At 37.2% G+C, this 13,012-nt stretch overlaps 1 protein-coding gene across 5 annotated transcripts in view; it reads right to left on the bottom strand.

Annotated features, from left to right (window-relative positions):
* The window catches only part of Ptprc (protein tyrosine phosphatase receptor type C), a 106,859-nt gene that overhangs the window by 24,477 nt on the left and 69,370 nt on the right, over positions 1-13,012 (bottom strand). For all 5 annotated transcript variants that reach the window (XM_037211364.1, XM_037211366.1, XM_037211365.1 and 2 more), the window contains 5 exons: positions 10,489-10,644; positions 8,863-9,071; positions 4,109-4,169; positions 2,302-2,410; positions 1,610-1,644 (listed from right to left, as the gene is read on the bottom strand). In XM_037211364.1, the coding sequence (XP_037067259.1) occupies positions 1,610-1,644; positions 2,302-2,410; positions 4,109-4,169; positions 8,863-9,071; positions 10,489-10,644 (570 nt within the window). The remainder of the gene's footprint in view (positions 1-1,609; positions 1,645-2,301; positions 2,411-4,108; positions 4,170-8,862; positions 9,072-10,488; positions 10,645-13,012) is intronic.

Genomic DNA, 13,012 nt, shown 5'->3' with positions numbered 1-13,012 from the left:
ACCACATGCATGCAGTGCCCACACAGGCCAGAAGAGGGGGTATCTGATCCCATCAATCTAGATTTTAGGGTAGTTGTAAGCAGCCAAGTGGGTGCTGGGACCTAACCCAGGTCCTCTTCAAGAACAGCCAATGCTCTTCACCTCTGAATCATCTCTTCATCCCGGTAAAACATGATTTAAAAGGTTAAGAAAATTTGTGCTATTACACATGCAAATGTTTCTCCTACTCTCCCAACTGGTTCTTCAGGTGTCATGGTAACTGTACTGATTGTCAGATGAAGAAAGAAGCTGTCCATGAGTGTGGTATAGCTATATTACTTTTCACAAAAACTTTGTTTCCAAACACAATTACCACTTTGGCTAGCTGCAGTAAGCAGTTCCTTTAGGTGGTGGGAGATGCCTAGTATTCATCCATGCTGAATTGAAAGCTGTGTTTTAGAGTGGGTAAGTTCTAAAGTCTTTCCAGTTGCAATTGGTATTAATTACAAGATGAAACAGCTGATACTTCCAATCCACCTTAACTCCTGGAAGTGCATTCTGCCCTCTGCCCAGGTGTGATCACTCCTTTGTTCCTCCTTCTCCTCTCAGCCTAACTGAACCAACACTCTAGGCATATTACCTTGTTGACTTTATCTGTTCATTGACATGCACTGAATTCCATACACTCATCTGGGCAGTGAGGAGAAAACACTGAAAAAAGAGGAACTTCCAGCCTCTCCAAAGTCTGCACCCTACTTATGGGAGGCTAATCAATAAAGACATGAACAAATACAACAGCATCAGGTTGGGACACAGTCTCTAAAGGAGACTAAAACTAAAGATCTCTAAAGAACCAACCCAAAAGCTGCTGCATTCAAACATCATGTCTCCTGTTGTCAGAAGGAAACCCTTCACACAAGAGGTAACACAAGACAGAGAGGTGCTCTGAAATTCTGTCTTAAGTAATAGAAAAATAAGCGCTTTAATTATTTAAGCATAGTTTGAATGTCTTTAATGATTTTTATTGGATTGTGTCTTTAAAACCTAAAGAAATTATAGAAGAGTTGGAAGGAGGAGTGTCTTTTCTTTATATAATGTCTATCTTATTCATCACTGTGTCTTCAGTGGGAGGATCCACCACCCATCCCACTTTGGCAAACTGAAGATATTCCACATCACCTTATCACTACGGAATACCATCTGCTCTCCTATTCTTCCTTCTTCACTAGTTGGTCTGATGTTTCCCAGCAGTCTTAGCCAACCAAATTTCTGCACCCTCCACAGGCAAATTTCTATCATTTATCTTTACACAGAACTGTGCATATTGCATATAACATTTTACCAAATTGTTCCCTACTCATCAATACACCTGCCTTCCTCTATTAGATTCCCAAACCTTGAAGGGCAGAGACCATAGACAATCACTGTGGTACTCTCAGGGCCAGGGACAATATTTGTGACACTTTGATAACTTCACACAGATGGCTACTTTTAGAAAAAATAATTTTGTTTCATCGTGTGTCAATGGACAAAGTCCAGGTTTAATTTAAAATGCACAGTCCCTATTTTAAAATAAGAGGATTCAAATGCAGCGAAATAATATTCATCAGTAAGAAACATTTATACTCACCCCTTTCAACAAGTTCCTGCTGTTCATCTAAATTGCTGTGAAAATAAGAAACATGAGTTTCTCTATTTGTAAGGAACATGGAATTCAGTTGGCATTCAACTTAACTGAGCAAACACCATTTATAAATGTCCTGAGCGAGGGAGAAATCAAGGTAAGGATAATAGGAGACTGCATAGGGGGAATAGGAGAGGGTCGAGAATGAAAGGATGGATATGGGAGAGGTGGAACAGGAACTTGAGGAGAGTGAAGAAAACAAGGAGGAGGGAAGAAATCAACCAAGAGTTGCCTGTGAATTTCAGAAGCGTGAGAAAGTTAAGTGAATCTTTCCATTTCTCCTAAATATCTATCATCTTGAGCAAGGAAATAAACACACTTCCCAGAACTTCCCTCCTGTTGCATTTGCTGTACACAAATGACTTTCATCCACTGAGGGTTGAAAGAGAGGTACAGTCTTTGCACTTATCATTATCCAAGCAAGCCTACAATGCCTTTAGCAATGGTAGAGAGTATAAGTACGTACAGTAAGCCAATAATTTCATGTTAAGTCATGGAATTGACACCCAATTCGGTCATAAACTGAAGTTCACACTGTCTTCTCTGGTCCATTGCTCAATCAATGCATTTTGGGAAAACAGCTTGTGACATTATTACAACTACTATTGCCTCCTAATTCAAAATGAACTGTTTCTCACCTGGATCTTTTCTTGCGCAGATCATAGATTTTATACAGAACAACAAGCAGGGCTATTGATGTCACAATAATGAGAAACACCAGGAAGATAATCAGTGCTTTAGCGTTATCTAGAAGTGAAGAGTGACACACAAGAGCTTATTATGTCAAGTACTTTGCTAGACAATGTGAGTGACCTTCATGAACTAGAATTTTAATATTTTTCATTTATGGTGAATATCCAAAGCTAAAATTTTAGAATAAGATGAAATACATTAAAATCTCGATTTTGCAATGATGGGCTCTGTTATTTCAAAATTCCCAAGGCCTTTACATTTAAAGAGACTAATTAGAATATAAATGAGCACTTCCACTTCTTTTCATTAAATACTGTACTTTTGTAGAAAACTATCATTTAGATTTAATTCCCTTTCAGAGGTTCATTTTAAAGGGATCAATGAGGTAATGTGGTTATTACAGCTTTCAGAAAGAAACTCATAGTTTACCATTTGAGCACAGAAGCGGGTAGCCTCCTAAGGGATTCATAAAAGCTTCTATCCCACAAAGATAAATCTCTTACATGCTCACTGGGGAATAAAACCAATTAACCAAGAGACAAAATTTATTTCATTTGACAGTCAGGATTAACACTTTCCCTAGCCTGAGTTTTCATTAAGAATCAATGTGAATCGCATGCTTAGGGAAAGCAGAGCAAAGCATGGTTGGCAATATTTTTTTATTATTATTATTTTACTGTCTTTTTATTTCTTTATTAAGAAAAGTTTTTATTCATTTTGCATACCAATCAAAGATCCCCCTCTTCCTCCTGCCCCTCCAACCTCCCCTTCCCAACCCACCCTCCATTGCCTCCTACAAGAAGGTAAGGCCTCCCAAGGGGAGGTACATTTAGTAGAGGCAAGTCTAAGCCTCTCCCCCTGTCTCAAGGCTGTGTGAGGTGTCCCATCATAAGTAGCGGGCTCTAAAAAGCCCCCTCATGCACCAGGGATGAATTCTGCCTCTACTTCCAGGGGGCCCTTAAGAAGATCAAGCTACACAACTGTCTCGCTATGCAGAGGGCCTAGCCCAGTCCCATGCAGGCTCCACAGCTGTTGATCCAAATTTCATGAGTTCCCACTAGGTTGGCAAATCTTTATCCTGGGTTACATGCCATCCTGGGTTACATGCCATTCTTTTCATATGCAATAAACCCATGCAGTGACATCAAAGTTTGAGTCCCAGAGCCAGGCTAGGGAGTTCCCAACCTTACTTCTTCCTTACTTAAAGGGAATTTGGCCAGAATCCTATTACCTTTGCACCTTAGTGTTTTAATTCCTGAAATGAGGCTAAATAGTGTGATTCCAGTAAATGGTAGACCGAACAGAGAGAAAACTAGCTATTCATGACTTCTAAAACCTGGGGTTTTTTGTGTGTGTGCTTTCCTGTCTATAATGTTGCTCCATATGCTAAAGATATCTTAGAAATCAGAACATAATCAGCACACATATCACTAGCACAGATATATGCCAAACACTATAGTCAAGAAAGCAGTTCCATTTAAAAGAGCTACCAAAAATATCTGTCTGTGCAAATAAATACTCTTAAAAGTTGTAACAAAGGCAACATTCACTTAGTGACTAAGTGATCAAATCTATTAATTTTTATGATACTGTATTTTAATATGGGTTTATTCAGAGATTTTTGAAAATTGCCAGTATTTATAAAATACTTTTAAGCAACCAAGGAGTCAATCTATGGATGCAATATAGCACAGCTTTGCTCAAACAAATGCATACACATAGAGGTAGAAAAAATAGGCCAAGATGACTTACAAGATGTTGATTGATCTTTAACAACTGCCTCTCCCTGATACTTTCCATTGTGAAAGGAGACCTGAATTTCAGTTAAATAAAAAAAAAAAAAGAAAAAGAAAAGAATTTAGTTTTCTACTTTAAGTGTGTATGGCATGTTATAAAATGTACATTATTTCTTATAAAATGCTGCTTGTTTTCATTAAAAAACTGAGTCAAAGCTGAGAGTTTAAGGTTATTTTATTGTGTGCAGTCAAGAAGATAGAAAAGTTGTTTACCTTTTGAATGTCATGAATTGAATGACATCAATAACAAATGGAAATGGAAGAACACAGTTCAAGAAGTGAAACCCAGAATTAATGATTTTAAGGTACAGTAAATAGACAAAAAAATAAAGTTGTCTATTAGTATGCTAGTAGGCTCACATTTTATTTTTAAAATAAATCTGCTGTTTACAAGAGTTGGGTGTGGAATGTGCATATTTTTGAGGGTAAAAAATGAACAAATTGCAGTGTGGAAATAATTACCATAAACACCAAGAACTCAAAACTTAATACAAATAAAGAAAATCAGCTTGGTCCAAAAGGAAACAGAAAGAGATGTTGAAACAAGACTACTGACACCACATAAATTATGTGAAAATAGATCTGAATAACATCATTACAGGGGATTAACATGATGTGACAATCCTGATAAACATGCATAGAAGCCTTCACTCTCTATAGAATTTCCCAATATCCATAAACAAAATTGTTTCAAGTTCCTCTTATAAAGCAATAAAATTTACAGCAATAGAATTTTAAACTCCACATATGTAGATATATTATATTGTAAACTCTGCCAAGTAACCATTATAGATTTCATCAAGGTAGAAATTATCAGAACAATGTACTTTAAGAATCCATTACTTTCTGTGTGCAGGCAGGTTGATATAACTGACAAGCCATGTAGGATCAGGATACAAATTTTTCCAAACCACAGTAATAATGATCATAATTATTTTTTCATAAAATGTAAAGACACAATGAGAAAAACATCAAAACAAATTCTATCACTAGAAATAAATTACTACAAATAAAATAAACACAAATATCTTTAGTGGAAATGGTGATACTGAATAAATATGAGACGATTACATCCTCATGAAAGTGTGTCTATTGTCTTAGGGTTATAAATGCATGTGGAAATAAGTTATGATGAGTGAAATCAAGAAAACAAGAGATCTATTTATGCTGTGGGAGAAGGAATAGCTAAGTGATAATTATCTCCTAATTTGAATTCTATGTTTATAATGCTCACTCACGTATCCCAGATACGTGATAATTTATAATGTTTAAAGAGTGGAAGAGAATCCTACAAAGAAAAGCAAGTCCTGGAGTAAAGACATCAAGAAGATAAAAGCTGAGTGTGTGTGAGACTAAATGGAATACTGTGCCAAGAACTCTGTGGCCACTGAGGAAGCTGCACACAGTGGAACAGAATGCAGGATGCTTTAGTAACAGCATGCTGTTTCTCCATGTGGAACACCATTCGGGAAGATATAAATGGCACACTCACTCAAAAAATATCTGCAAGAACCATTAATTGTGAAAGACAATGTAAATGATTCTCTAAGAATACTTCTGTATTAAAAGGATCAAAGGGATTTCTAGGGTACAAATCATCCCTACACTATTTAAAGTTATTCAACATTGAAAAAGAGTGAAATATATCCAAAACGCAACAAAATTTATGCATACCACACAGATGTCAAAACCATCTCTACCTATTTATTGAATAATATCCTTTGTGAATAGCTACTCATGGAATTAAATAAATATTAAACTATTTGTTCAATAATGCATTGAAAAATAATGCACTATGAAAGAGAAGAGATAATTTGCCTCTTAGAATATGAAGAGTGTTTTGCATTAGAAAACCCATTACTGTAATTCACCATATGAGCAAGTCAGACTATATAATCACCACTGTAGCACCATTTAAAATAACACCATTTTTTTTAATAAATTAGAAATTACTTGTGATGATTATTCTTGGAGGTCAACTTGACTACATCTGGAATTAACTAAAATCCAGGCAGCTAGGTACACTTGCGAGAGAATTTTTTTTTTGACTGAATTATTTGATGTGGAAAGACCCACATTAAATCCAGATTTTTTGAGGTAGTAAGATACACCTTAATCTGGGCTGTATCTTTTTGTGGAAGCTTATATAAAGGACACGGAATAAAGAAGTGATTGCTCTTTGCCTGCTTGCTCTTCTTCTTGTTGTCAAGTCATTTTGTCATTGGCATTAGATCTTATTTTTTCAGGATTCTGGCATATGCTAAAGACCAACTGAGACAACTAACCTCATGGGCTAAACAACTGCTGAATTCTTGGACTTTCCATTGGAAATAGTAGCCGTTGTTGGAATAGCTGGACCACAGCCTGTAAGCTACTATAATAAATCCCATATATATTCTTCCTGTTCTGTTACTCTAGAGAACCATAACTAATACACTACTTTCCTCCTTTAAAAATTATAGTCCAAAATGGTGATTATATAAAAACACTTGTAGTGACAAGAAGCCAATGAAGTCAACTATCACTATCGTATTGTATGATTAATGTTTATTATTAAGTTGACAGGATCTATAATCAACCATGAAAAAAGCTCAAAACATATCTGTGTGAGTGAGTGTCAAGACGGAGCTAGTTGAGGACTAAGATCCACCCTAAATGTGGGTAGCACCATTCCATGCTAGACTAAATAATAAAGAGAAAGCAGGATTAACATTACTCTGTTGCTTTATAGCTGTGGATAAAATGTGGCCAGCTGCCTCATGGTCCTGTCATCGTCCTTTCCCTATCATGATGGTCTGTACCACCTCCAACTGAGATAAAAATAAGTTCTTTCTTCCTCAAGTTAATTTGTCTGGTATTTTGTCATAGCAACAAGACAAGTAGCTAATACAGAAAACTAGGGGCCAAAGAGATGCCTCAGCAGATAACACTGCTTGCTACACAAGCCTGGCCTGGCAATTTCAATTCAATTCCTTGAACCCATGGTAGGAGAGAATTGACTTCCATGCATGTTCACTATAGCAGGTATTAGCCACATTCATATACACATGGGCCTTCATAAATAAAGTAAAAATTACAAAGAAAATATCCTCCAAGGAATAGAGCCACTGCTGTGATACACCTGAGGACATGATCCTCACTCCTTGGGAACTGGTTTGTGAAAAGGTGAAAGAGTTTGGAGATTCATTCTAGAGAAGGTCTCAGATACTTTAAGCAGAATATAATATATAATTGTGGTAGGAATCTGAAGACCAGAATACCAAGACAACAGCAACTAGTAAGTGTTCAGCCTATGGTGTTATAAGAGTTGGAGGGGACCAGGGTTGAATGTATCAGCTACACGATACATTTTGGCAAAGAATCTGGCTAGATTCTATCCATGGCTGAGAAAATGAGTAATGGTGAACTAAAAAGAGATGGATTAATCTCTTTGGTGGAGGAAATCTCATGATAGCACAGTGTTCAGGCTATAGCATGGCTATTGCTTACTGCTCTCATTCAGATCTCCAGGAAGAAAGAGGAGAGATATGAAAATGTGAAGCTTGGTGAGAAAAGTGTGTGAGCAAGTTTAAAGGGGAAGAAGAGGAGAACACAATAGGTGGAAGGTTATGGACTAAAAGTTACATGCTTGGGTGTCAAGCTGACAGGTAAACTTACAATGGTTAATACTGATTGTCACCTTGACAGATCCAGAATCGCCTAAGAAATACATTTCTAGGTGTGTGTGTGAGGGAATAGGGTTAATTGCATAGGGAAAACCAACCCAAAATGCAGCACCATAGACCTACCAGGTATAAGGTATTAAATGGAATAATTATAGGGGAGAAGCTGAGCACCAACATCCATCTCTCTCTGCTTTCTGAAGACAGGTGCAATGTAACCAGTTCTATCAGGCTCCTGCCATGATGCCTTCCCTCAAACTATAAGCCAAAGTAAGATTTTTCTTTCCTTGAGTTGACCTTTTCATGTATTGAGTAGAAATTATTAATGACATTACATGAAGTTGCTATTAATCAATAAATATGTTTACTGAATTCTGTGTATATTAGACCTCAATATAGTTATTGTTAGTAGAATATGATAAAAACCACATGGCAGAACCTTATGTAACTACTGGAAGTTAAATAACAAAAATGTACACAGGTGAGCATGATGAAATAATACAGAAAAAAAATAAAATTTACCTAACTGTATTAGAAATGGTGATTTTTATCTAATGCATAAACATTTTCATTATAAACAACAGAAATATCTTTATAATACATGGTCCACAGTGAAATTACAGATGTTTTAAGCTTCTTTACATTCACTTTATGTTCAAATGCTTTATTGAATTTGTTTCTAGTATTTTCTAACCTCAAAGCACACACAAAATTTTGTAGTCGAAAACAATAAAACTAAATATTTGGCAAAGTAAAGATCTGCTACTCATGAATTGTCTCCTACCAGGCACATGAGCAACAACTTCCCTACAGTGGTCATTTTGAAGTTGCAGATGTTCTAACAAAAATTTGCCTTAAAACGTTGCTTTTCACTCCAGAGATAAAATGTTTGGCACCAAATTGTTGAATGTTCTAAAGTGTTGATTCCACAAGTCATCAGAAATCTTTAAGTCCATATAAGCACTGGTCTACATGCCACGCAAGTACTTAGCATTAAACATTGTAATAGAGCTTGGGAAAGTAGTGATTATGGAAAGCATGACCTTACCAGAAACGTATACTTGGTTGAATAGTAGAGATTATCTACTTCAAATTTGCATGTGGGGTGCTTGAAATTCTTAAATAAAGAATCTCCATGTTTGACTTCCAAAATGTAATGTTTTTCAGGGCCATTAATTTCACTAGGAGGCTCACATGTGACACTTATAACATTTTCTTGTTTCCGGATGACTCTCATGTTTCTAACCACGCTTGGCGCTATGAAAATAAAGAAGTGTTTGTTATCTTAATCGTTTGATATGTGAAAACTTAAATAACTTGAAACCCGAGTACAATGTAAAACATTTTAAGTGTTGGTCTGCACAAGAGAACACAGATTCAAAGTCTATATTAAAACATCTAAAAATAAGTCACTCTTCATCAAGTATTAATGTGTAAGACATGCTAAAGTCCTGAGAGTTTGCACAATCCCTGAGGAACAGAATGTGGAACTAAGTAACAGTGAAAAGTGAAAATGAGGGGCAGGGGAGGATGCTTGAGAAACATGTAAGGTCCCCTGTACAGCCCAGTCTTCTTCCTCTCCTGAATATCCTACTCAACACCAGGTGATATTCTTGAGGCAACAAACCACTTACATTTGCTTTGACATCCCAGAAACCTGGAAGGCAACAACAGCATATAGCTGTAGGACTTGGAAAATTCTCAATACTTTTATTAATTCTTTGAGATTCTCATACAGTATATATTTGAGCCTACACATACATACACACCCCAGCGCCTCTTCTCCCCGTCTTCTTGCCTTACCACCCATGCAGGTTTGAGTTTACTCTTATTCTTCTTGCCCCATGAAGCTAGTTCTTGGGCTTGGGGCCTGTCTGAATGTGTGGTCAGCCTATCAAGGGTCACATCATTAAAGGTAACTGACTCTCCTTCTCTAGTAGTTATCAAATGCCAACAGTTCCTGAACTAGTGGTGGGATTATGTGTACATTTTTCCTCTCTATACTGAGATTTTAGGATTTAGTCATTTAAAACCTGAGCCTCAGTGATATAGAGAATGTTTTAACAGTGACAACATTTTTTTTTTCTCCAAGAATCTGGTGCTCATTAGGTCCTATAGTCGTAGATCCTACCAAAACCCCAGACTCTTTCTTCTTCCCTGCCCCTAATTGAGATTAGCAGTTACCTTGAACACTAATCTAGGTTTGTTTCCACAAACTGTGTAAACATCACACTGAAAGCAAGACGATTGAAATGTCCAATGTAAAATATGACATTAAAAAAAGCTGTATATTATGAAATGTTTTGTCATGTGAATAGGGATCAATGCTCTGTATCTTGGTGCAGTTAGTGTTTTTGGATAGTAAAGTGAGAACTTTTAATCTAAGTTGCTGAGGGGCTTAAGTGCATGAAGTCTTACCCCCCCCCCAAAAAAAACCACCAGCTGATGAAGCTTCCAGTTTTGTTCCTTCAACCTTGTGACTACATCTGATAAACAGAGTAAACTTTGAATAGCAGTTTTTAAATATTTCTAAACAAATCTGAGATGTTAACAAACATACCAACCAGGACAATGCATTTCTAAAACAAAGCAGAAAGATCAATGCATTGTACATGAAAATGGCATTTGTTGTTCCTTGCCCTTCATGGAAGAAACATTAAAGCAAAGAACTTACGAGCCGCTTTTGTCTGAAAGATGCATTGCTCAGCAGTCCCATTACGTTGCACTCGCCCAACAACATAGGCGTAAAGTGACACATGATAGTACGTGTAAGGTTTCAGGGAGTTCACCTCAAACCAGGTTGCATTCTTCTTCAATTCTGTACATGTTTCTAAAATTAAGAGGAAAGAAGGATTTAGTAAGTTCCTGAAAGTCAGGATCCCTATGCGTATAACTAGGTTTTTACATTCTATCATTCTAAGCAGACTCCAAATATTAAGTGAATTTGTACAGAAAGACCAGCGCCACATGTTGTCTCTCACCTTTGTTCCCAGCTCCAAATCTTTAGATGTGAGTATACAACCTGGAGTAACTGCAGAAGTCAGGAAAATACAAAGGGACTGGGGAGTGAGTTTCTAGAGAGGGGACAGCAGGATACAGGCAATACGAAGAGGGAGATGAGAAATGTGAAGGGGGCTTTAAGAGGGGAAGGGGGAAACACAGAAAAGGAGGGAGGGAAGAGTAATACAAAACACTAAGGATGCTTGAAGAAGACACAGGTAATCATTACCTTATATTTACCCATAGCTGAAGCTAAGTCCCTGTTGCTAATGACACCACAAAATTCATGGGGCCATGAGAAGGAGGGAGGACATTACTAGAACTGACCTGGAAACCTACTCCCTGAGGACTAGCTTTCTTAGTACCAGATGATATGCAAGCTACTAAAGGAGGGAGACAGTCCGTAGTCCTACCTAGCTGTGGTATCTATGAACGACAATGACCAGCACAGCAAGACATCTCCAAAGGGGCAATAGTGGTATACAGATCTTGGCAGTACACAATAGCTGTCTAATGGGACTTAAGGCCCACTTAACAGGAGGAAAATTACAGCTGGTACTGTAAACATAGGCAACTGTGTGTGGTTAGTTTGGTCATAGAATCTAGAGGAACACTACCTCTGGCACTTCCCTAAACCAGTACTCTGCCTATCTGAATTCTGAATATGTATTGTTATACTCAAGTAAGTGTACCTCTTACCCCTCATCAAAGAAACTTCTTTTCTTCAAGGAAGAAGGAGAGCAGAAAGACCACAAAGCCAGAGGACCAGGAAGTCTGCGGTGTAATAGTGTCTTCTAGCAATGACCGGAAACCTACACCTAAGAAATGTCAACAGCATAGCTACCTAATGAGAGCCAAACAATTCCAACAGCAGTCGACAGCCAAACCTGGGTGGGGAAACCTCATTGGGCCCAACCTTAAATGAAGAGCTACAAGCTATTAGCAATTTCTGAGATCAGGATAATCCATCTTCCCTAGGGATGATGCTTCTGATTGGTTATCTGATATCAAGTGACCTGCAGGCAACTCTGGATGGACTCAGCAGGCTGCATTTTCATGTTTAGTCATTTACGTGTATATGTAGCAATAATTAAAAAAAAAACATAGGAGGCTGTAAATTTGGAAGTGAGGAACAGGAGAAGTATAGGGGGGAGGAGATGGAGAGGGGTGAGCAAAACGTTCTAAGTGTGTTTAATTTTACATATATGTGCAAGTGTGTGTTTATATAAATATGTATGTATATATATGAGAAAGCAGCACAGTTACTCAAAAATTCATTGAATAAATCCAATTATTCTAAAAATATGAAAGCATCCAAAGTTATGTGGTGCATAGAATATTCAATTAACTTAAGACATGTTCGTGAAGATTTTTCTCTTCTGACACAACACAGGCCCCAGTGAACACTACAAAGTCTTAAGTTGTAATGCTTTAGAATGGTTGTTTTCATCACCTTTTCTGATACTTAAACCTGACCTTAGAGCATCAGCATGAGCTACTGCCACAGCCTTTCAGGGTAGAAGCCATCAGATCACCAATAATTAGGTTCACATTATTTTAAGGTTGTAGTAATTTATGGAGCCACGAGAATGAGAGAAGGCTTGATTATGATAACTGGGATCTGGGCTTTGCATGGAAAGATGAGTAAAACTGAATGAGTTGAAAGAGAAAAACTGGTATTTTGGGGTGTTAAGGTCTAACTCATGGACTTGTGCATGCTATACAAGCATGCTACTACTGAGTTGCATTGCCACAAAACATCATAAATGAAAAAAGGAATGTTTTGAGCTTATGGACAAACATGACTAGCACAGCAGATTTGGGCTATTTGGTAAGGATGAGAAGTTAAGAGTTAGGACATTTGGTTGAAGAGCTAGCATATGTTACGTGAGAAAACATCTGGCACATATTGACATTTTAAGTAGAAAAAAATTATAGCAAAGAAATTTTAAGCAGCATGTTATTAGACAGTAGTTACAATGATAACAATAACACCAAAAAGTGATCAATGACTCTACATGTGGCAATCACTGTTTATGTGATGTGTGAGTTAATTGATTTAACTATCACCACAGTTATAAGGCTGGTATTTGCCACATCACTGTATTTTGTAGAAAACTGAGCCATAAAAAATATTAAGCCATTTGTCCTTGACGACAGACAAGGGAAATGAAGCCAGGATGTTGCTTAGGCACTGA

Source organism: Peromyscus leucopus, chromosome 15, assembly GCF_004664715.2.
Source record: "Peromyscus leucopus breed LL Stock chromosome 15, UCI_PerLeu_2.1, whole genome shotgun sequence".
Classification (NCBI taxonomy): domain Eukaryota; kingdom Metazoa; phylum Chordata; class Mammalia; order Rodentia; family Cricetidae; genus Peromyscus; species Peromyscus leucopus.
Note: the sequence above shows the minus strand (reverse complement) of the source record. Positions and strands in the feature narration are given on the sequence as shown.